Source organism: Desarmillaria tabescens (assembly GCF_030435595.1).
Source record: "Desarmillaria tabescens strain CCBAS 213 chromosome Unknown EV420scaffold_1, whole genome shotgun sequence".
Taxonomy (NCBI): domain Eukaryota; kingdom Fungi; phylum Basidiomycota; class Agaricomycetes; order Agaricales; family Physalacriaceae; genus Desarmillaria; species Desarmillaria tabescens.
In genome coordinates, this window is record NW_026848300.1 from 486835 (window position 1) to 505896 (window position 19062).

A 19062-nucleotide genomic window follows, 5' to 3' on the forward strand; every position below is an offset into this window, starting at 1 on the left:
TATGTGGTTCATGAATCACTGCATAGACTATCTGATGTTTGAATGCAGTCACGAGTTATAGGTTTACACAAACAGTCTCGACATGACGGTCTACCTCGTTGAATATGGCCTTTCGCACAAGCTAATGTCCAGTGTCTCCACCCGTAAATAAACAACCGCCGGTTCGTTACCTTATCACGATGACTTAACGATGGTGATACAACTATCCTCTCTCGCTGTGCGGATACCCCAATCAAATGGGACGCCCCTCGATATATTGACCTTCATTCTCTTCTTATGTACTCGGTTATTCGGAGACGCTGCAGCTTTATTTAACTTGCACCCCCAGGGAATTTACAGAAGCTTCAGGACATGTCCCAAACACGTTGGAAGAAACTCGTGCTGTATACCTTCTTTGAAAGATTGTACGTAGTGCAGTTGACGCCTTCTCTTCGACTATCTCACTGCTGTGCCACAGCTACCGAGAATTTCGTGGATACCTGCCGCATTCCACGCATTACTTGCGCGTTCTCGACATACGACATCATTGGGGGCCTCCCAGACGTTTCCGAGGGCATTATAGTCGCGAGTAATGTTCAATGGAAATCTGAGAACCAAGCTTCAGGGAGACATACTCTCTGACCCGTCATTCGAGGAAAGATGGCAAGTGAAAAGTACATAAGTATTGCGGGAGTATGTACCATGGCATTGAAGAATTAAAACTCGCATGTTCATAAATCGCATAAGGCTACAAATCGCGTGAGCTTCTAAGCAGACTGAGAGACAGAGATGATTACCGACCGTCTGCACAACAGAAACAGCATACTCCGGCACAACAGGCTAGGCAAGGACCGCAACAGCCGCCACTGCTCTTCTCTTCTTGTTGTTGACTACAAATGGGAGTTATTACTTGTATTATTCTCGCTGGGAAGATAGAGACATACATGACAACAGTCTGGGGTTGCGGCTGGGGTTGATATCCTTGAGGCGGTCCATCGTACCCTTGAGGGGGACCCTGGTCATATCCCTGGGGTGGTCCCTGCAAACGACGTGTTGGCTTGAAACGATTAATCTTTTGATTTCAAAGAAGTCGTACCTGAGGGTAATAGCCGCCTTGTTGTCCAGGCGGGGAACCTGCATGTAGATTAAAAAATCGTACGAGGATTCTTATGGTACGACAAGCCTTGGGGTGGGTAGTAGGACATGATGATGATGTGCGAGTGATGTAGCGATAGCTTGGCGAAGGCTGCTGGTCTTTATAGTTATACCAAGGGATTCGTGACGTCGCCGGTCTTCTGGTTTCGCTTGGCATTAACGCGTAGCCGTAATGAAGAAGCTGTAGGATGGAGCGCATCGCGGATGTGGGCCAACTGGAAGCGACTTTCGACTTTCTTGGCCCGAGAGTCAATTCTTTGTTTGTGCCCGCGGGACCAGATACACTATCTTACTAGGTTCTCCGTCTTTCGTCAAATCAATCTATCATATATGGTTTATGAGCTCGAGCACCAATCTGTCAAGTTCCCGTTGGCATTTGTATGGATTGAATGATACATCGAGAGCAAAATAATATCATCTTAGGACTTGAGAGTTTGTTAGACCTGATGGAAGGTAGTCCACTGTCCCACAATTGTAGCTGATCCAACTCGGCCTCCATTTTATCCATTAGTTTACATATAAATGAAATATACGAAGGTAGACTCAATATCACTGGTTTTTTCACAGACATTAGTCAAAGAAAATTAGCTACTATCTCACTGCTGCAAGGCTGACTGCCGTTGACCGGCATACTCGGGACTAGGTTTGTACTCCGCTTGAAATATGTACCGTGCCGATGTCGTCATTCTCCTTCAACTCCGAAGTGACCAGGATTCGAGGTCTCAATGTTGTCGCTCAATAACTGCTCATTTCCTCCCTGTGTTTGGTTCATGAGCACTTATCACGCATTCGCACGTACTCTGCGCAATTCACGTCGTATCACCTTGGCATCGGGAACTTCGAAGTTTGAGGCGGCCCATCCCCCGTTGGAGCCGAGATTAGCACATATGTACATCATGTACTGGAGATTTTTGGAACGACGGCGATATACGTCACGCCATAATCACTCTGGAAATCTGCTAGCTAATCATAGTAGTACACTTGACCCTCCGGAGTTGTCGCCTTGCTTAGGGTAAGTACTGCTATGGTCTGTGACACATTATGTGGCGGCACAGCACCCCCGGTGTTCCTTATTGGGACCGCATACCGGGTTTCTAACCTCTTGCATTTTCTTATTTTATTGACAGTTATTGACAGGTCATTGCAACACCATCAGTCACTGAAACAGTTGATTTAGCCTCCTTCTCCCCAGTTCCGCTGCCTGACAGTGTTGTATAATCGGAGACATAGATGTTATAGATTTTTAGTGATTTTTTGGGAATTTTAGCGCTACTGCTGACCCCGTGAAAAATCGAACAGTGATGCAAATTTGGCAGGGGTTTGCCATGTGGTCATTTACCAGTCAATGAAACACCGTAAATTAAGAATATCTCAATACTAGATGCTTTGATCCAGTTCATACTTTGTATTGACATCACTGAGTAATATTAAAAATTTTGTGGCTACTTTATTTGAGGAAAAAGACGATGTGTGGTGGATGAGACAAAAAATATTTTTCGGCGTTCCAATGACCGGTAAATAACTGTATTTTACTTGCCTTGTTTGGCAACTGTGGACAAGGTTCTTCAGAACGTCTGGATTAAGCTGTGATTGGCTTCTACTACATCGTGGTCTGCGACGGCAACGCTCAATGGCATCATCGACGACGCTGACTGAGCAACTTGATGACTGAGCATCGAAGCTTAGATGACACCAGTGATGATATAAAGGATGTGAAAATCCGGGTGTTCAGCAATTTCATTCTTCGCATTCGATATGTCGAAAGTCAGCATATTCTTTACTGGAGGGACAGGTGCGTCTGCATTTCATTTCCTAGCATAAGGAGACTAATGCAGTCCAGGTTACATTGGAGGCACCGTTCTGTCGCGTCTTATAGAGCACAAAGACGCGAAGAATTTCGACATTACTATTTATCTGCGTCCTACCAGATCTCCCACTGGATACGAGGCTTTGGGATTGAAAACTGTCTTGGGAAGCGACTCTGATTTTGCGTTGTTGAGGGCACAGGCAGCGGCAGCCGACGTTATCTTCGCCACCGTACGTAGTCCCACTGCTCCAGCGACCTTCGAAGGAAGGAACTTACAAGCTAATAGGCAGACTGTGATGACCTTCCTGCTGCCCAGGCAATTCTGCAAGGTGCAAAAGATCGCTACGAGAAGACAGGGAGAGCTCCCATCCTCATCCATACCGTGAGCCCAACCTGTTGTGCACCTTCACGATACTGATATCGCGGATAGTCTGGCACTGGCGAACTTACCGACAACGCGCAAGGGCTGCACGGAACCGATGTCGTTTATTCAGACATTGATGTTTCTCTCTATGAGGCTCTTCCCCCACTCCAGCCTCACCGAAATGTTGATCTCGCCGTTCTCGCTGCGGACAAGGAAGGTATGTCGAGCTGTTGGTCGTGTCCTCTGTCATTCTAATCATCCACACAGGTTATGTAAAATCATACATCGTTCTGCCCCCTACTATCTATGGAGTACCCAATGGTGTCTTACACGAGCATGGTCTTCATCGCTCGCTCGTTAACCAAATCCGCCGACTCGTTGAAGCTAGCATTGCTAGGAAGCAAGGGGGTGTGCTCGGTGAAGGCAAGAACATTTGGCCCAATGTTGACGTGAACGAAAGTATGTCATTTCCTTTCCTTCTTATGCCTATTAACCGTCATGGCCACAGTGGCCGATCTGTACTTGATTATCTTCGATCTTGCCCTCTCGCCCTCTTCTCCGCCTCCTGACTTCCAGCATGGTCGGTCTAGCATTTACTTTACTGTCAGTGACGAGCATCAGTTGTACGATCTCTCCAAGGCCATAGCTGAGGGTCTCGCTCGCCGAGGTATCGGATCCCCCGAGCCTACACCTTTCAGCAAGACTGAAGTGGAACCTTTACTGTATTTATTGGGCACCAATTCACGAGTGGACTTTGAGAAAAGCAGAGGTAAGGCCCTAGGATGGAAACCGACTAAGGGGACGAAGGATATGTTGGCCTTTGTCGAGTACGAAATCGACCGTCAACTGAAGAACTTCAGGAAAGATTAGAAATTTGAATGTGTATCTGTATTCAATTCACTGTCTACAACAAACTCCACCTTCTGTTCGCGTCAACTTCTTCTCATGTTGTTCTCAAACACTCCTTAATTATATCTCCTTTTTCAATCTATAGCTCGAACGGCTCTGTACCGGATCATAGTCTTGATTGGATTGCGTTCCTTCGAGAGGACATCTTCTTTGTAGTGCCCTACACTTTCGTCTGCAGTTTCGGCCATATGGCGAAGTCTCCGAGGGCGTGATGATCCTCACTCCGTTTCTCCCTTCGATTGCATATCGGTTTAGTTCGGCGGTCTCTTCCCTCTCTAGCAGGGCATTAACCCCCACGAAGTTCTATTTTCCTGCTATTCTGTGTTGGAATGTAACTCTGGTCTCTTGCAGACTCGCTGATTGTTCGTGGATCATCATATCTACAACAAGGGCTAGCCTGTTCTATTCATGCTCTTAACTTCTATGTCTTCACGGTGAAGTACTGGTGAAGTCGTACTGGATAGCCAATAAATTGTGGATCAGCTTGAAGTTTTAAAAGATCGAAGTCTTGACTCACCACGGCCGCAGTTGCTCAGACCCTTCAAATCAGATCCTTGTCTTTTCACGAATGGATGTCTGTAAAATGCTGTTGGTCCTCATCATACTGACTAAGATGCCATCCCGTTCATACTGGTAAGTTTTCCTCCCGCTGTTCGAACTTTTTTACTGACTTGATGCTAATACAAGGCAATTTAAGAACAAGAGACGTCGAATAAACCCAACCTATTCACCCTCAACATAACCCCTTCCAAGCTTTGATCCCTCCCTCAGTGTGAGTCTTGTGTTCCGCTCCAAATCATCCGGCCCAAAAGGGCACCTTCATCTTACACTCTAGCGGTTGCCTCTCAGCATCGCAAAATATTCAAGATTCCATGTTACCTCTGATCTGAGGCTCTGAGCTTCATTTTCCTGATCCTTACAATTTCATCGTCTTCACACACTAAACTGTCATACCTGGCTGAAGAGTATTTTCCTTGTTGATCGGAACTACACCCAAAGAAGTCACGATATTGGACGTCCCGCCCATGCATGAATAATCGCTGGTTCTTTACCTTATCGTCGTTTTGAATATCTCTCTATGCGTCGGATATCCCAATTAAATGGAAACCCTCGAAATGCCAATGGATTCTTCGTTCTCTTCTTATGTATTCGGTTACTCGGAGACGTTGCGTCTTTATCTAACTTGCACCCCCAGGGAATTTACAGAAGCTTCAGACTACGTCCCAAACATGTTGAAGGAACTCGTGTTGTATACCTTCTTTGAACGATTGTACGTAGTTCAGTTGACGCCTTCTCTTCGACTATCTCACTGCTGCGCCACAGCTACCGAGAATTTCATGGATACATGCCGCGTTCTCGACGTACGACATCATTGGGGGCCTCCCAGACGTTTCCGAGGGCATTATAGTCGTGAGCAATGTCGAACGGAAATCTGGAAACTGAACTTGAAAGAGGCTACCATACTCTCTGACACGCCATTCGAGGAAAAGTCAAGCTGAATCATTCAAGGACAAAGGTATTGCGGGAGTAGGTATATAACATTGAGAATTTAAAGCACGTGTTTTCATAAATCGCATAGGGCTACAGATTGCGTGAGCTTCCGAGAAGACTGGGAGACAGAAATGATCACTGACCGTCTGCACAACAGAAACAGCATACTCCGGCACAACAGGCTAGGCAAGGACCACAACAACCGCCACTACTCTTCTCTTCTTGTTGTTGACTACAAATTGGAGTTATTACTTGTATTATTCTCGCCGGGAAGATAGAGACATACATGACAACAGTCTGGGGTTGCGGCTGGGGTTGATATCCTTGAGGCGGTCCACCATATCCTTGAGGGGGGCCCTGGTCATATCCTTGGGGTGGTCCCTGCGAACGACGTGTTGGAAAACGATTAATTTTCTCATTCCAAAGGTGTACCTGAGGGTAATAGCCGCCTTGCTGTCCAGGCGGGGGACCTGCATGTAGATTAAAAAATCGTACGAGGATGTTTATGGTACGACAAGCCTTGGGGTGGGTAGTAGGACATGATGGTGATGTGCGAACCTGGGAGTGATGTAGCGATAGCTTGGCGAAAGATGTTGGTCTTTATACCAAGGGATTCGTGACGTTGCCGGTCTTCTGGTTTCGCTTGGCATTACCGTGCCGCCGTAATGAAGAGGTTGTAGGGTGGAGCGCATCGTGGATGTGGGCTAGCTGGAAGCACGACTTTCTTGGCTCGAGAGCCAATTCTTTGTTTGCGGCCGCGGGACCAGATAAATTCTTAGGCTCTCTTCTTTCACCAAATCGACCTGTGCCACATTGCTTGCTAACAGCATAATTTGTCGATGAGTCCCCGTCACTTGGATGCGATTAAATGATACATCAAGGGCAAAATAGTTTAGGACCTGAAAGGTAATCCCACCGTTATAGCTGGCCTTCATTTCTCCGAATAATTTAAATACAAGTATACTTCAAGTCCCAAAGGTGTGCTTGTCACTGTTCATTCACAGAAGCCAGTAAAGAAAATTAGCAATCATACCGCTACACACATAAAAGTATACCTGATAGTGATTGATTCGAACTCTCAGTGTCAGTGAGCCACTATAGATATTAGGTAAATCAATCGGCGTCTGGCGTAGTATTACCGAGAAGTAATATCACGCTATGAGCGGGTGAAACCGCCCGTCAACGCGTCAATAAGTGGCAGTGGCAGGGGGTAGAAACTCAAGTAACAGCGCTAAGTAAAGTTCCGAGGGTGGAAGGCCAGTCGACCGGCATACTCGGGACGAGTTCAAACTCCGCTTGAAATATGTGCCTGCCGATGTCACTCTCTTTCGATTCTCAAGAAGTAACAAGGACTCGGGCTCTAGATCTCAGTACTCAGTACTCAGTACTCAGTCTTCTGGCGCAGTAGCGGCTTCTATCTTCCCTCTGTCAACCCATGAGCACTTATCACAAATTTGCGCGCACTCTGCGAAACTCACGCCGTTTCGTCCTGGCGTCGGGAGCAGTGTATGCCGCACTCAATGTTCGTCTAGTAAATGGTAGGTGTGTTGTCTTTTTGGTTCCTTGTGCAGGGATTCATCCGTCTTGAGATTTGACCGGGTTTTCTCAACAGTACTCCGAGTCGTCGTTGAGACCGGTGCCAGGGATTGCGAGGTTCGACTATCACGTCGTTGCCAGGTGACTACAGCTTCTTTGTCGCGACATATGTGAATGTAACACTTTTACAGAGATGAACTAGGCAGTAATCATATACAGTCTATCTCCACCGGTCTACCAGACCGCTTCTGGTCCTTCTTTGCTCTGTACGACAGCTACAATGGCGTCGACACCAGTGCGTACCTCGCAGGAAACCTTTTAAATGCGATTATCGGGAGTTTAGCCGACCTTTTCAGCCGAGCGAAGGAGAGCAAGTTCAGCAGCCTTTCTGACCGTTCCGAAGTTGGTCCTGACCCAGCCCCCGACGAGATTGATGAAGAAATCAAGGAGACGTTTAATCGGCTCGACGACGACATCGTCAACTTCAGTGCCATGCTTGCTTCTAATAACAGGTCTTCTACGCGACATTTTCCACACATTTTGGACGCAGCATACTCTGGGTCCTCCGCTACGCTTGCCTTCTATGACACAGAGACGCGTGCGTTGCGTGTTGTACTGACGGGAAATTCACGCGCTATTTTGGGCCGGAGGGGTCGGGCGGGAGAGTCTTATCGTCTGGAAGTTCTCTCGGTAGATCAGGATGCGACTAATGCGGAGGAGCTGGCTCGAGTGAAGCGGGAGCACCCTGGGGAGGAGGTGATAAAAGACGATACGCTCTTTGGTATGGCACCATTTCGGCTATTCGGAGCAGGGCCGTACAAGTGGTCCAAGGCGGTCCGCGAGAGGCTTTCGTGGTCCGATGTGAAAGAGAAAAAGACATACAGCGATGTGAAGACTCCGCCATATTTCACTGCTGAGCCAGTCATCACGACGACACTCATTCAACCTGGAGATTTCCTTGTTATTGCGTCTCCGGGACTCTGGAAGTCCTTGTCGAACAAGGAAGTGATAAAAGAGGTTGGGTCAACCCTGCAGTCCAAGAAAAAGAAGCCCTCCGAACGCGCTGTTGTCAGCGAAACCGAAGAGCCGCAAGCCTCGGCTTTGCTGGTGTATGATCAAATCGTGTTTTCTGTGTGGAGACATTTCGAGGACCAAAATTTGGCGAGTCGTCTGGTAGACAAGGCTTTTGGTGGTGAGAATGAGGCTGGATCAGTGTCGTCTCGGTCGTCTGCTATAGATGACAGCATAAGGTAATGAATTTTTCAAAGCCATAAGACAAGTACTGAATGCCCAACGTTTCTTGTAGCGAATCACTGTCCATTGGAGTCGTTGTATTTGAGTGATGTTGAATGATGTCTGTATGCGAGATACTATGATCTAGTTGATTTTAATCCAAGCCGGCTGGCTGGCAATTGCATGAGCACCTTCAAGACCTTGAGCATCTACTTATGTAAATAATAGACTAAGACTATCAACTTGTCAGCGTTGATGACGCGTCGGCTTCTGCCGTTTTACTTTCCTTGCTCTACAGTGACGAGCTCGTCGGGCCACCGTCGCTGCCCATTATTTTCAATCCATGCTTGCAACACATAGGATAGCAACATGGACAAATTTGCTACGTTGGAGCCGGTAAAACTCTATGCATCAGCGACGTCGACAGGTGCTCGCCTGCTCTCACGAAATCATACGACGTCGAAGCCCGTTGGTTCACCTCTAGTAGGCCGTCTGCCAACGGACTTGCATCTCCTCATTTTATCCTACGTCCTAATACCAGATTTCCCTGCATACAGTCGATGTTCGCGGTCTACGGCCAACCTTGCTCGGAACGAGACCGTCTGGGAAAAGCGTTGGAAGGCCTTGGGCGTGGAACAGCACTCACTATCGTCTGTTCTCGAGGACCTGGAGGCAAAATCGAGGGGACAGGTAGCAGCGAGTCGTGCAGCAGCTCCACCGACTATTGCAGTCGACGATGAATTCGGGGACTTTGCGACTGTCGACGTTCTCAGCCCACCGCACGCGGAGATGGGCGACTTTGTGGGCGCATTCGACAACGTCGTGTTCACTCCAAAGTCGCCGATGCCTGCACATATGGAGCCTTCGTTTAGGGAGCGGTACATCCGGGCGCATAAGCTACTGAGGCCCCTTACACGGATACTGTCGTCGCCGCCTCATATAGTACTCAACGAGCTATCCAATTCGGTGTCACATACACTGCGGCATGAAGCGCAGACATTACGTCTCCTCTCCCTCTTCCTCTCACCCCAGGTGCAGCCTCTTCGGCAATGGGACACCCTGTCCTCGTCATTGCGGTCGGCCATGGACCGGTTCGATGCCAACCTCCTCGCAGCGTTCGACCTGGCAGACAGTAAAGCGGATGAGGCAGGGATGAAAGATGCAGCAGAGTCCAGCTGGCAGATTTGGGACGGGCGCGGCGACTGGGAGATGGGCAAGGTGTGGGCTGAGAAGAGAGAGATATTCTACGTCCAGGAGAGATGGAATCCTATGGACAACTTTACGTGCGTTTCGTGCCCTGTTTTCATATTGTGACTCGGACTCTGACTTGTATGTAGGAAGAATCGAGAGCTTGATTTTGATGCCATGGATGAATTCATAACCGCGATTCTCGGATCCATTGTCGAACATGGATCGCGTGCGGTACGCGTATTTCCACCGGCATCGGATGTTCTCGTATCTTTTGCTGACCGTGTCGCTACCGAAGTTGTACGTATGCAGTCTTGCATGTCAAACTACTATTCTGAACTTGATTACAGGTCGGGGAATATGTGACATCCCTTCTCACGAGAGCCCGCGAAATCTCTAACGAGACGTACCTCAAAGCGGCAGCAGCCAGCTTTAAGGAGTCTTGGCGTATGGTAGATGCAATTCTACAAGCTGCTAAAACCAGTCTCAACTGCAATTTGACGCAAACAAGGGCAGAGGATGTTGTGTCAGAACGTCTCCTCTATCTACGTTTGTCGTCTTATTGATATCCCTAACTAGGTACCGTATGTTTGAGATTAACATGGACGAGTACCTCGATGAAGAGGTCGAGTCTGTAAAACAAGCGCTCGATGTGATATGTAAAGGTTGGGAACGACAGGTGGGTTCTCATCGCACTCTTTTATATTTAGGACTTATGAGCGATCTAGCACGCCGAGACATCGTCAGCAATGAACACTGCTCGGTTTTTGAGCTCCCACAACCCTGCGCAAGTGAAGAGAAACGTGCTGGCCTCTTTCACTAGCGTCTTGTTACTTCCTGTTACCATTGTACCAAGGACTGTTGGAGCAGTGGGTGGTGCCATCATGACTGGAGGTACCGCTGCCGCTCAAGGGATCGCAATGCTTAACCCTCAGAGATGGGGAGGTGGTGGTGCGGTCACGTCTAATGGGTATTCCAAGAATTTAGCAAAGGATGGCGAAATGCTGTTCGATAATCCTGATGATGATGATGAAAATGAAAATGACGAGGAGTCCTCTGAGAAGGAGCCCCCGAAACTAGAAATTTCATGTCCGTTGGTACTTATCCGCCCTATATGATTATCTGACTTTGCTCTCTAGCATCTACCCCGGACCTTCCATCGTCGGCTCCGACACCTCCTGCATCAGGCTCGAATGGAACTATCACACCACTCACAGGGAGCTCTGGGATCAATCAGCTTGACCTTCTACTTTCCCTAGACGTGGCTTTGGAACTCATTCATGCTGATCGTGAAGGCTTAAAGCGAGTTGAGACGTTTGCCGGGTACCCGGGGCACTATGGGCATAGAGTTCGGGATACTATCGAGGAGATTTTCATCCTGATGCTTCAGACGCTTAGTGAACGACATGTGACCAAAGGATTTTCTGCGTGAGTCGGTAGTTTTTTCCTATTGAATGGCGCTATACAATTTATCTAGCGCTATCGAGCAAATGAGAGCCTACAAACCTGCGGAGCACGAAGAAACAACAAGTGTTGCTCCACTCCTGCAGTTTTTTGAGCTTGTCCACATTGGAGACACTATCCAGTCCATGGTTCAAGTGTATTTCGACAAGGAGCTTGTGGGTATCCAAGTTATCATTTGGGATAATTATCCTTACTGTTACGAAGGTACCTCATATCGATCGACACGACTTCCTCAATGCAGTTGTGCGGGAGAAAAAGCGGTTCGAAAATGCTCTGGACGATTCCGTTGCTGGTGGACTTAATGCTGGCACAGAGGTGTTGATGAATCAGGTGGATTTTACTGTGACGTGGTAGAATTTTTTTACTGACCGTAGATGCGAAGGTGGAGCACATTATCATCACTTTGACACAGCCGCGTGAATACTACCCTCCCGAAGACAGGCCCCTTGAGCTGGGAGCGACCAACGGGTGCAAGGAGGCTATCAAGTGCTTGGAAATGCATTGTAAGCTGTTGAAGGGAAGCACTAGCAAGGAGGTCCTGGAAGTGTTTCATCAAGAGGTGGGGATCCGGCTCATTGCGTAGGTCCTGAGGCTTTAGGGAGAGTTAATATTAACATCATTGGTGTAGCATCCTGCAGAAACACATCAAGAGGCAAATCATATCGCTGAACGGAGGATTCCAAGTTATCGCTGATTTAAATGCATACCATGCGTTTATATCTTCGCTTAAGGTTCCTTCGATTGTCGCGGATTTTTCGCACTTGAAGATGCTGGGGCATGTGTATGTTGTTGAGGATGCTAAGGATCTGGCGCAGATCGTCAGGGATGTTACCCGATATGGGGGTGCATACAAGCCCGAGGTATTTTCACGTTAGTCGATATCAGGAATTTTGCTAATAGATCGGCTAGGATATCTACGAGTTTATCCAGCATAGATCGGATTGGAAGAAGATTGAAAAAACGGTCGACAAGACGATGTATAATCTCAGTTTCAAGGAGGATTGTATTATTTGTTGAATTATACTGATACGTTGGATACGATTCCAGAAATTTTTGCGCTCAAATACGCCTATCGCAACGTGCAGAATGATGTTCATTCAGACGCCAAGCGACGGCTAATATTTTGCTTTCTTCTGTTCGTTCGTAAGATCGACGAGCAAAGATCATGTTATGACATGACGATCGAGGCAGTAGACGATCCTAGGCTTTGATCTATTCTTAGTTCTACAAATACCTTACCTTACCTTTCTTGCCCTCCTTGTCTATCTACCGTCTACCCTGTCTGCTCTAAGGTGGTCGGTTTCTGTTCACGCTTTTGTATGTTTTCCCTTCATGACACCAATCATCTTCTTACGGATAGTTTCAGGTTTCACGATGTATTCAGTCTCGACCACGAACAAATCTACTACTACTCGTCGCACCCAACGTGCCAAGTCAAAGATACCTCTCTATCCTTCTGCTTCTATACTACAGTCATTTACGATATCGCCCAACTCACCGCCTTTGCTCGAAGATCCCTCTTTTCTCAGCCTCGAGACCTTTAAGCAAATACAGGGCAAGCTGGAACGTGAAGCTAGTCTCTTTGGCGATAAACTACCCTGTACGCCTACGACTCCTTTCTTCGTTGAAAGACGCGTCCTATTCTATCTCAACACGACCAAAGCGTGCGTTCCTCTCTGGGATCGCAAGTCCCATACCGAAGTCTTCCGTGATTTCGACTTGGAGCCCGCATCGCCTAACAACATTGACCATGACACAGCGATTCGTATCATTCCTAGCCACCGCAAATCCGTGAAAGAGGTACAACCTCTGGTTCTGCGCTACCAGAAGAAGCTCGTTGCTTCATGGAGTCAGCTCTACGCTATCTTCATGCGTCATCATGTCAAGAACGACCACTGCTGTGCCGAAGAAACATTCATATCCATTGACGCCGTTTACGCCTTTGTGCCGCGTAGGGTTGTTGATCACATCGTGGGAGCTTGTCGTACATGCCGCCGTCAATCCACAGCTGTGACTCTGGCCAGACAGCGGACTGGCCTTGTGGATATCACGAACCGAGCCATACAAGACCACGCCTTTCCGAATGCCTTAGCCAAAGGGAAGCGAAGGGACACTGTCGATGATGGATTGAACAGCTCTCCAATCCCCGCCGGCAACTCTTTGTTTGGGTCTCCTGTCAGCGAAACCGCCAGAAAGCGCGCGAGGAGGATATTGGACCTTGATTCTCCAGTTAAGAGGAAAGTGAGCGCGGATTTTGCCTGAAAGAGGAGCGCTCGCGTCGCTTCGATTGTTCGACATTTTAGAAATCATACCCTTGCTATATACATGACGCACTACGCACTACACAGTATCCATGGCTATCTTTCGTGTCGTCTCGATATCAATGACTACAATGCTTACATTGGCACGCCGAAAAGTTTGAAAATGGTTCGTGTTGGTGCTAACCGTAGGGCAACTTTGTCACAAGTGACGCTCTGGGCATAAAACACGGAAAGGTGGAATATAAGTACCAATATCAAGTTCCTCCTGCCGTCGATACTGGAGTGACCGATTTTGGCAGCATTCCGTGTCATAATTGAAATCCATGTTTTGCGACGATAATATACAATCCGGTTTGATACATAAAAACCCACTACAATTTAGCCTTCTCCTTTTCGGCTCCTCTATCTCTCTTGGAACGAATTGCTCTTCCTGCTCGACTAATACTCTCCCTTCCCAGTTTTTTGCTGATCCACCAACCGATGTTGACAATTTCGTCTAGATCTGGATTGCCAGCGACCGAGTATGGAGATGTCTGTAGTGCATATAGTACGTCCTCGGTGGCGACATTACCTGTCGCTCCAGGGGAGTACGGGCAACCACCGAGACCGCCGACGGAAGAATCGATGGTTCGCACGCCATGAGAAAGTGCGGTGAAGACGTTGGCGACTGCGGTACCGTACGTATCATGGAACTGCCAGAAAAACGTCAGTATCTTGCTGAAGATGAAAATACTACTCTCTTACATGTCCCTGAAATAAGACGTCAGATGAACAGAATGATTGTGAAAACAACGCTAACTCACGGCCAGCTGTTCAACAGGAACACTTTTCTTGACTTCCTCGAGCATCTCTGCAACCTGTGTGGGTGTACCCATACCAACTGTGTCACCGAGACTGACTTCATAGCATCCCATTTCCATCAGTTCCTTTGCCACTTCTCGGACACGCGCGTAGTCTACTAGACCGGAATACGGACATGCGATAGCCACACTGACGTAACCACGGACCCGCAATCCTTTATCTAATGCTGACCGAGCCACTGGAGCTAGACGTTCCAGTGATTCTTTTGTAGTAGTATTGAGGTTGGCCTTGGTAAATGCGTCTGTTGCAGCTGTGAAAATGGATATCTCGTCTGTCAACGGCGGTGAAGTCGGATGTTCATCGAGCAAGTGGGTAAGGTTATCAAGTCCCTTTTGGTTGGGCACCAATACAGGATAGTGAACGCCAGCAATCCGATTCATTTGGCTTATCACGTCTGAAGTACCCGCCATCTATAACGAACATCTAGCTTTCATATCGCATATAGGTGAGTATTGCGCACCTGAGGAACCCATTTTGGACTGACGAAACTTCCAGCTTCTATCGTCTGCATCCCAGCGCTGGCTAGGCGGTTAATGAGCTCGACCTTGACACCAGCAGGTATGACGCCCTTCTCGTTCTGCAGCCCATCCCTTGGTCCGACCTCAACGATGTTGACGACATCGCGCGCTGTCGCGTATTGTCGCCGGCCAAACGCACGATAAGAAATGGCGCGAAACATTTGTGTGAGATAGAAGAATCCCGCTCGTTGTTTATAGGCGCATGTCGCCAATTGAGTTACCCCAGATGTGGTGGGAGTGTGGGGAAAAGAATGGATTCGGCCGATAATTCCTATCGGGTTTACTCGGCATTTCAATCATACACTAGGAGTTCGACAAAGCAACATATTACTCGTTCTCCAAGGTCAACAACCCTGATTTTGTGACCACAAAATCTCCATCAACAGTGTTCTTCACGGCCAGGAACTACACCAGATTTGTACACCACAAAGCCGCTGATCGTGTACTCGTGAAAGGGTGCACGGAGGAAATACACCTTTCCCATCCAACATCAAACCTGGTAAACATTTCTCACTGAACACTATTTCTGACCTTGATACTGATCGTAACAAACTTGTGCGAGGAGTCCGCCAACAATGATGTCCGGTAATGCAGGAAGATGGCAAATATCTCCAACACCGTGGATAGATGATCTTCTTGCATCCATTTCGCTCTCAGATCGCCGCGACGACGACCTCCGGGCAAGGAGATGAACCCCTATAGCATCTTGAAATTTGATCTTCATTGGTGTGGATATCTCATCTTCCATTTCGAAGTGATTAACAATGTCCGCGTTGTCCAGATAACGATTGCACGCCTTGTGTTCAGTACCGGAAATTTGCATCTATCAGAACAATATGTACCTGAGTAAATTTATCAGACTGAGCCCCACTTGTCGCCCAATCATCGTCATGGAATAGCCTGGAATAGTAAAAGGCTTCAACGCCAACACTTAGGCGGGAAATAATTTGTCTACATGGTTTTTCTTGCCACTTCGCTGATCTCGGGAACAAGGAGATGTGCATCTGCAGTGCCTGCAGAAATTGTCTTCATCGGTGTGATCATTTCATCTCCCACTTCGAAGTTAAGTTTGATCAACAATGTCCGTTCCATCCATTGTGACAACCTGCATGCCTTGTGCTCAGTACCAAAAATTGCGCATATCAGAGTAATCATGTACCTGAGCAATCTGTCAGATTGAGGAGGACCCACTTTTCTGTCCATTAATCGGAGAGTAGCAATTTGCCAGATGCTAACAGGAGAATGTATGTCATTGCGACGCGACATCCTATATCACGGCCCATCGATCCAACCGATGACCCTAACCATGTAGAGAATGCTATACTCAGTTCCGAGAGGAAGTCTCAGCTGCTGTGATTCCACTGGTAACTCCGGAGCTGTATGCCAACCTGCGAAAACGATGCAAGTGAGACATGATACGACCCTGAGAGTCCGTTGGTCGCACAACATGTCGTTGATTGAAGCTGTAGCCCACCTACAGCATGAACTTTAATGGCCAGTATGGCCGAGGTTGAACACGGGCTGGAATCATTCCCAGAGGAGGATTAGACGCTGCTACAATCAAAAAGGTTTAATCACACTCACGTCTTCCGGAAAGCCCATACATTGTTATATGTGATAAGATGCACTTCATCCAGTATCTCCTCTTGGGAGGGGAGTAAGCGCTGTCTTTCAGCGCCGTCACATCTAGGGGAAAGACGCGACTTAAATAATGAGAAGTAGAACTAGCCCTCGTAGGTTACTTCGCTACGTATTAGCTGCGCTAGATCGTAGAGCACATGAATGAATCGAGACACGAATACGAAGTGCAGGGGCCTGTAGAATGAGGAAAGTAAACCAGGTCGTTGCCCTGAGTTATCGTTCTGCGAAATCGAGCGGTGGAGGCGTCATTGTGGTTAAGCCCGACTCTAGCCAAACAAGGCCATTCTACGGCATCGCCACCTAGTGTTTCGATAACGTGACTTGACGCGGCTCGGCGCGACTCTATTCGGCTTCGGCTTCAACGGCTTCACCAAGCCATAATTTTTGATGGCTTTGAAGCTAAGTTGCCGTCACGCCGCTCCAGCCGGTCAAGCTATGACTTCATGCATTTCCTTTAAATGGAAGCTCATCAGTAGATTTTAGGTAATGTAATATTCCAGAAATTTCGGAGAAATTGCGGGAAAAAATCAAAGTCGACCTAAAATAGCATTTCGGTATTTTTTACTCAAGTCGAAGCTCGGGCAACTTCAAGTCGCGCTAAGCCGCGCCGAGCCGGTACTGTGGTGTGACTTTGCCGAAGTCATTCGGCAACATCGGCGTGACTTAGTTCGGCTTGACTGGCGTGGCGCGCGGCTTTAAGCCGAGTCATCGAAACACTATCGCCACCCCCTTGTCTGATCGTGACGCGATCGGCATTTACTGAATTTTTTTGCTGGAAATCGAAACCGGAACTCATCCCAGCTGGGAAAAAAAATAAGATGCGTAGTGGAGATCAAAAGTGACAATCTGTCTTGCAAGAAATTTGTTAAAAAAAAAAGTTTCAAACGGCGCTCCTATCGGACCTGATGTGGGGCCCGTGCGCTGGCGGCAAGTTGGCGGCAGGTGAGTAAGCCACGACGAGTCAACGATCCTCCTGCCAGCTTAGCGCGTCAGCCACCAAATGCCGCGATGATGTGGCCTCCGCCATGAACGCGCATCTGCGGTGAACAATATTTATATATGCCTCATTTAATTAGGTGGCGGAACACCGTGACCTTTCCTATCCCATCATCATGTTCTCACGACTGGCTTCATTGTACACAGAATTCAAGCCTCCAAAGCCGAAATATTCGGCTGCCGATATACCTGACCTAGCGGGAAAGGTGATGCTAGTAACGGGCGGAGCTTCAGGTTTGATGGTCACTGTTTCGGTCTTATCCTTTTCCTCATTTTTGCGTAGGAATAGGCAAGGAAACGGCAAAGGTACCCTGGATAGATCCCTGAACATCTCAACATGTTCTAAATCAGCATCCAGGCATTACTAGAACATAACGCCAAGGTGTACATCGGAGCCCGTGACGAAGAAAAGGCTCAGGTGGCAATCGATGAGCTCCGCTCGACAACGGGAAAAGAAGCCCACTTCTTAAAAGTGGACCTGGCCGATCTCAATTCTGTGAAAGCTGCAGCTGAACAGTTCACAAGGTAGATAGTATTGCGTATTCCGCAGTTAAGAATTCTCACCGAGAGTCTTCTTCAGTCAGGAGACCCAACTTCACGTCCTTTACAACAACGCGTTCGTTGGATTGCCCATGATATCATTATGAGTCTTCACTAACACGAGGCCGCAGCGGCTTGCTTGCACCTCCTGTAACGGAAGTCAGCGCGCAAAATTATGATCTCCAATTCGCTACCCATGTCCTCGGTAATAACCCTATCTCCAATTCACGGGCAAGTCCAATGCTAACGTTGTTCCCCCCAAGGACCCTTCTACTTGACTAAACTTCTTCTTCCCCTCCTAGTATCCACCGCTCAGACGACGCCAGAGAAGAAGGTCCGTGTAGTCAATACATCATCCATCGCCCATGTTCTGCGCAGCCTCGATTTCGCGACCTTTAAGGACGGCCCCAAGCGGAGGAAGATGTATACAGATATGTTGTATGCTCAAAGCAAATACGTGGGTCCTTAACTCCGTAATTTGCACTCAGCAGGCAGCTTATGGACACATTCAAACCCAGGGAGTGATAGTTCTCTCCAGTGAACTCGCACGGCGGTATGGTTCTCAAGGTATTGTCACGACCACCCTGCACCCGGGGTGCATCAAGACAAATCTCCACCACAACGTTCCACCTGCCGTTGCTGCTAGGCACGTAAGTATTTCTACTGTCTCCATCATCATGAGATGCATGTCGATTTTCCACTTAGGGTCAATATCCAGCCGATATGGGGGCACTAACAATGTTGTGGGCTGGCACCTCTTCCGAGGGAGCTGAATTGAACGGCAAGGTGCGCGCTACCACCGCTTGTTCTACAATTGAATCTTAATACGGACGTGCGTCAGTATCTCATTCCATGGGCTCGAGTCGGGATAGCTAGTAAGGGCACTCAAGATCCCGAACTTGGTCTGAAACTCTGGGAATATTTAGAAGAGCAAGTCAAGGTCTATTAAATCACGGTCTCCCATCTGGATACCATGTTTACACTAAATACGTACTCATTCAGTGCTGGGTTTAGAAAAAAGTTAATCATGGTTCTCTATAATGTAATTGAGCTTGATGAAGCGTGCTTTAGTACAACCAGGCACCTAGCCCACCTTAACGTGCGGACCCATTTTCAGTG

General features: G+C 47.9%; 7 protein-coding genes across 7 annotated transcripts; 5 read left to right on the plus strand and 2 right to left on the minus strand.

Annotated features, from left to right (window-relative positions):
- Nucleotides 1-665: 665 nt before the first annotated feature.
- Nucleotides 666-1401, minus strand: EV420DRAFT_11459 (uncharacterized protein). Its single transcript, XM_060466056.1, has 4 exons — nucleotides 1076-1401; nucleotides 924-1018; nucleotides 781-869; nucleotides 666-727 (listed from the first exon to the last, which is right to left on the minus strand). The coding sequence occupies exons 1-4, from the start codon at nucleotides 1331-1333 to the stop codon at nucleotides 711-713; spliced, it is 459 nt and encodes a 152-aa protein (XP_060338962.1). The 5' UTR covers nucleotides 1334-1401; the 3' UTR covers nucleotides 666-710.
- A 1289-nt stretch (nucleotides 1402-2690) lies between these two features.
- EV420DRAFT_11483 (uncharacterized protein) lies at nucleotides 2691-4300 on the plus strand. Its single transcript, XM_060466077.1, has 6 exons — nucleotides 2691-2926; nucleotides 2975-3171; nucleotides 3228-3323; nucleotides 3372-3522; nucleotides 3573-3764; nucleotides 3814-4300. Exons 1-6 carry the CDS (start codon nucleotides 2890-2892, stop codon nucleotides 4173-4175), a joined length of 1035 nt encoding a protein of 344 aa, XP_060338963.1. The 5' UTR covers nucleotides 2691-2889; the 3' UTR covers nucleotides 4176-4300.
- Nucleotides 4301-7140: 2840 nt separating this feature from the next.
- EV420DRAFT_1658563 (phosphatase 2C-like domain-containing protein) lies at nucleotides 7141-8708 on the plus strand (the record flags this gene model as incomplete). Its single annotated transcript, XM_060478882.1, has 3 exons — nucleotides 7141-7243; nucleotides 7295-7382; nucleotides 7433-8708. 3 exons carry the CDS (start codon nucleotides 7141-7143, stop codon nucleotides 8493-8495), a joined length of 1254 nt encoding a protein of 417 aa, XP_060338964.1. The 3' UTR covers nucleotides 8496-8708.
- A 135-nt stretch (nucleotides 8709-8843) lies between these two features.
- EV420DRAFT_1658579 (exocyst complex component Sec10-like protein) lies at nucleotides 8844-12302 on the plus strand (the record flags this gene model as incomplete). Its single annotated transcript, XM_060478883.1, has 11 exons — nucleotides 8844-9761; nucleotides 9816-9962; nucleotides 10013-10188; nucleotides 10242-10341; nucleotides 10391-10751; nucleotides 10802-11090; nucleotides 11140-11281; nucleotides 11331-11456; nucleotides 11509-11705; nucleotides 11755-11986; nucleotides 12036-12302. The coding sequence occupies 11 exons, from the start codon at nucleotides 8844-8846 to the stop codon at nucleotides 12141-12143; spliced, it is 2796 nt and encodes a 931-aa protein (XP_060338965.1). The 3' UTR covers nucleotides 12144-12302.
- A 38-nt stretch (nucleotides 12303-12340) lies between these two features.
- EV420DRAFT_11556 (uncharacterized protein) lies at nucleotides 12341-13541 on the plus strand. Its single transcript, XM_060466120.1, has one exon. It carries the CDS (start codon nucleotides 12459-12461, stop codon nucleotides 13386-13388), a length of 930 nt encoding a protein of 309 aa, XP_060338966.1. The 5' UTR covers nucleotides 12341-12458; the 3' UTR covers nucleotides 13389-13541.
- Nucleotides 13542-13979: 438 nt separating this feature from the next.
- EV420DRAFT_1492840 (uncharacterized protein) lies at nucleotides 13980-15007 on the minus strand. The gene is made up of 3 exons (XM_060470755.1): nucleotides 14709-15007; nucleotides 14191-14658; nucleotides 13980-14137 (listed from the first exon to the last, which is right to left on the minus strand). The coding sequence occupies exons 1-3, from the start codon at nucleotides 14925-14927 to the stop codon at nucleotides 14120-14122; spliced, it is 705 nt and encodes a 234-aa protein (XP_060338967.1). The 5' UTR covers nucleotides 14928-15007; the 3' UTR covers nucleotides 13980-14119.
- Nucleotides 15008-17292: 2285 nt separating this feature from the next.
- On the plus strand, nucleotides 17293-19054 carry EV420DRAFT_12021 (NAD(P)-binding protein). The gene is made up of 9 exons (XM_060466336.1): nucleotides 17293-17637; nucleotides 17687-17709; nucleotides 17762-17928; nucleotides 17984-18019; nucleotides 18075-18148; nucleotides 18207-18400; nucleotides 18462-18593; nucleotides 18649-18729; nucleotides 18785-19054. Exons 1-9 carry the CDS (start codon nucleotides 17520-17522, stop codon nucleotides 18890-18892), a joined length of 933 nt encoding a protein of 310 aa, XP_060338968.1. The 5' UTR covers nucleotides 17293-17519; the 3' UTR covers nucleotides 18893-19054.
- Nucleotides 19055-19062: the final 8 nt, after the last annotated feature.

Bases quoted from the DNA above. Each gene is read 5' to 3' on its own strand.
- EV420DRAFT_1492840 (XM_060470755.1), bottom strand. From the start codon at position 14,927: ATGTTTCGCGCCATTTCTTATCGTGCGTTTGGCCGGCGACAATACGCG. The intron at 14,659-14,708 runs GTGCGCAATACT...TGTTCGTTATAG, and splicing joins GTCCAAAATGGGTTCCTCAG to ATGGCGGGTACTTCAGACGT.
- EV420DRAFT_11556 (XM_060466120.1), top strand. From the start codon at position 12,459: ATGACACCAATCATCTTCTTACGGATAGTTTCAGGTTTCACGATGTAT.
- EV420DRAFT_11459 (XM_060466056.1), bottom strand. From the start codon at position 1,333: ATGCGCTCCATCCTACAGCTTCTTCATTACGGCTACGCGTTAATGCCA. The intron at 1,019-1,075 runs GTACGACTTCTT...CGTCGTTTGCAG, and splicing joins AAGGCGGCTATTACCCTCAG to GGACCACCCCAGGGATATGA. The intron at 870-923 runs GTATGTCTCTAT...TCCCATTTGTAG, and splicing joins CAACCCCAGACTGTTGTCAT to TCAACAACAAGAAGAGAAGA.
- EV420DRAFT_11483 (XM_060466077.1), top strand. From the start codon at position 2,890: ATGTCGAAAGTCAGCATATTCTTTACTGGAGGGACAG. The intron at 2,927-2,974 runs GTGCGTCTGCAT...AATGCAGTCCAG, and splicing joins ATTCTTTACTGGAGGGACAG to GTTACATTGGAGGCACCGTT. The intron at 3,523-3,572 runs GTATGTCGAGCT...TCATCCACACAG, and splicing joins TCTCGCTGCGGACAAGGAAG to GTTATGTAAAATCATACATC.
- EV420DRAFT_12021 (XM_060466336.1), top strand. From the start codon at position 17,520: ATGTTCTCACGACTGGCTTCATTGTACACAGAATTCAAGCCTCCAAAG. The intron at 18,149-18,206 runs GTAATAACCCTA...GTTCCCCCCAAG, and splicing joins ATTCGCTACCCATGTCCTCG to GACCCTTCTACTTGACTAAA. The intron at 18,730-18,784 runs GTGCGCGCTACC...GACGTGCGTCAG, and splicing joins GAGCTGAATTGAACGGCAAG to TATCTCATTCCATGGGCTCG.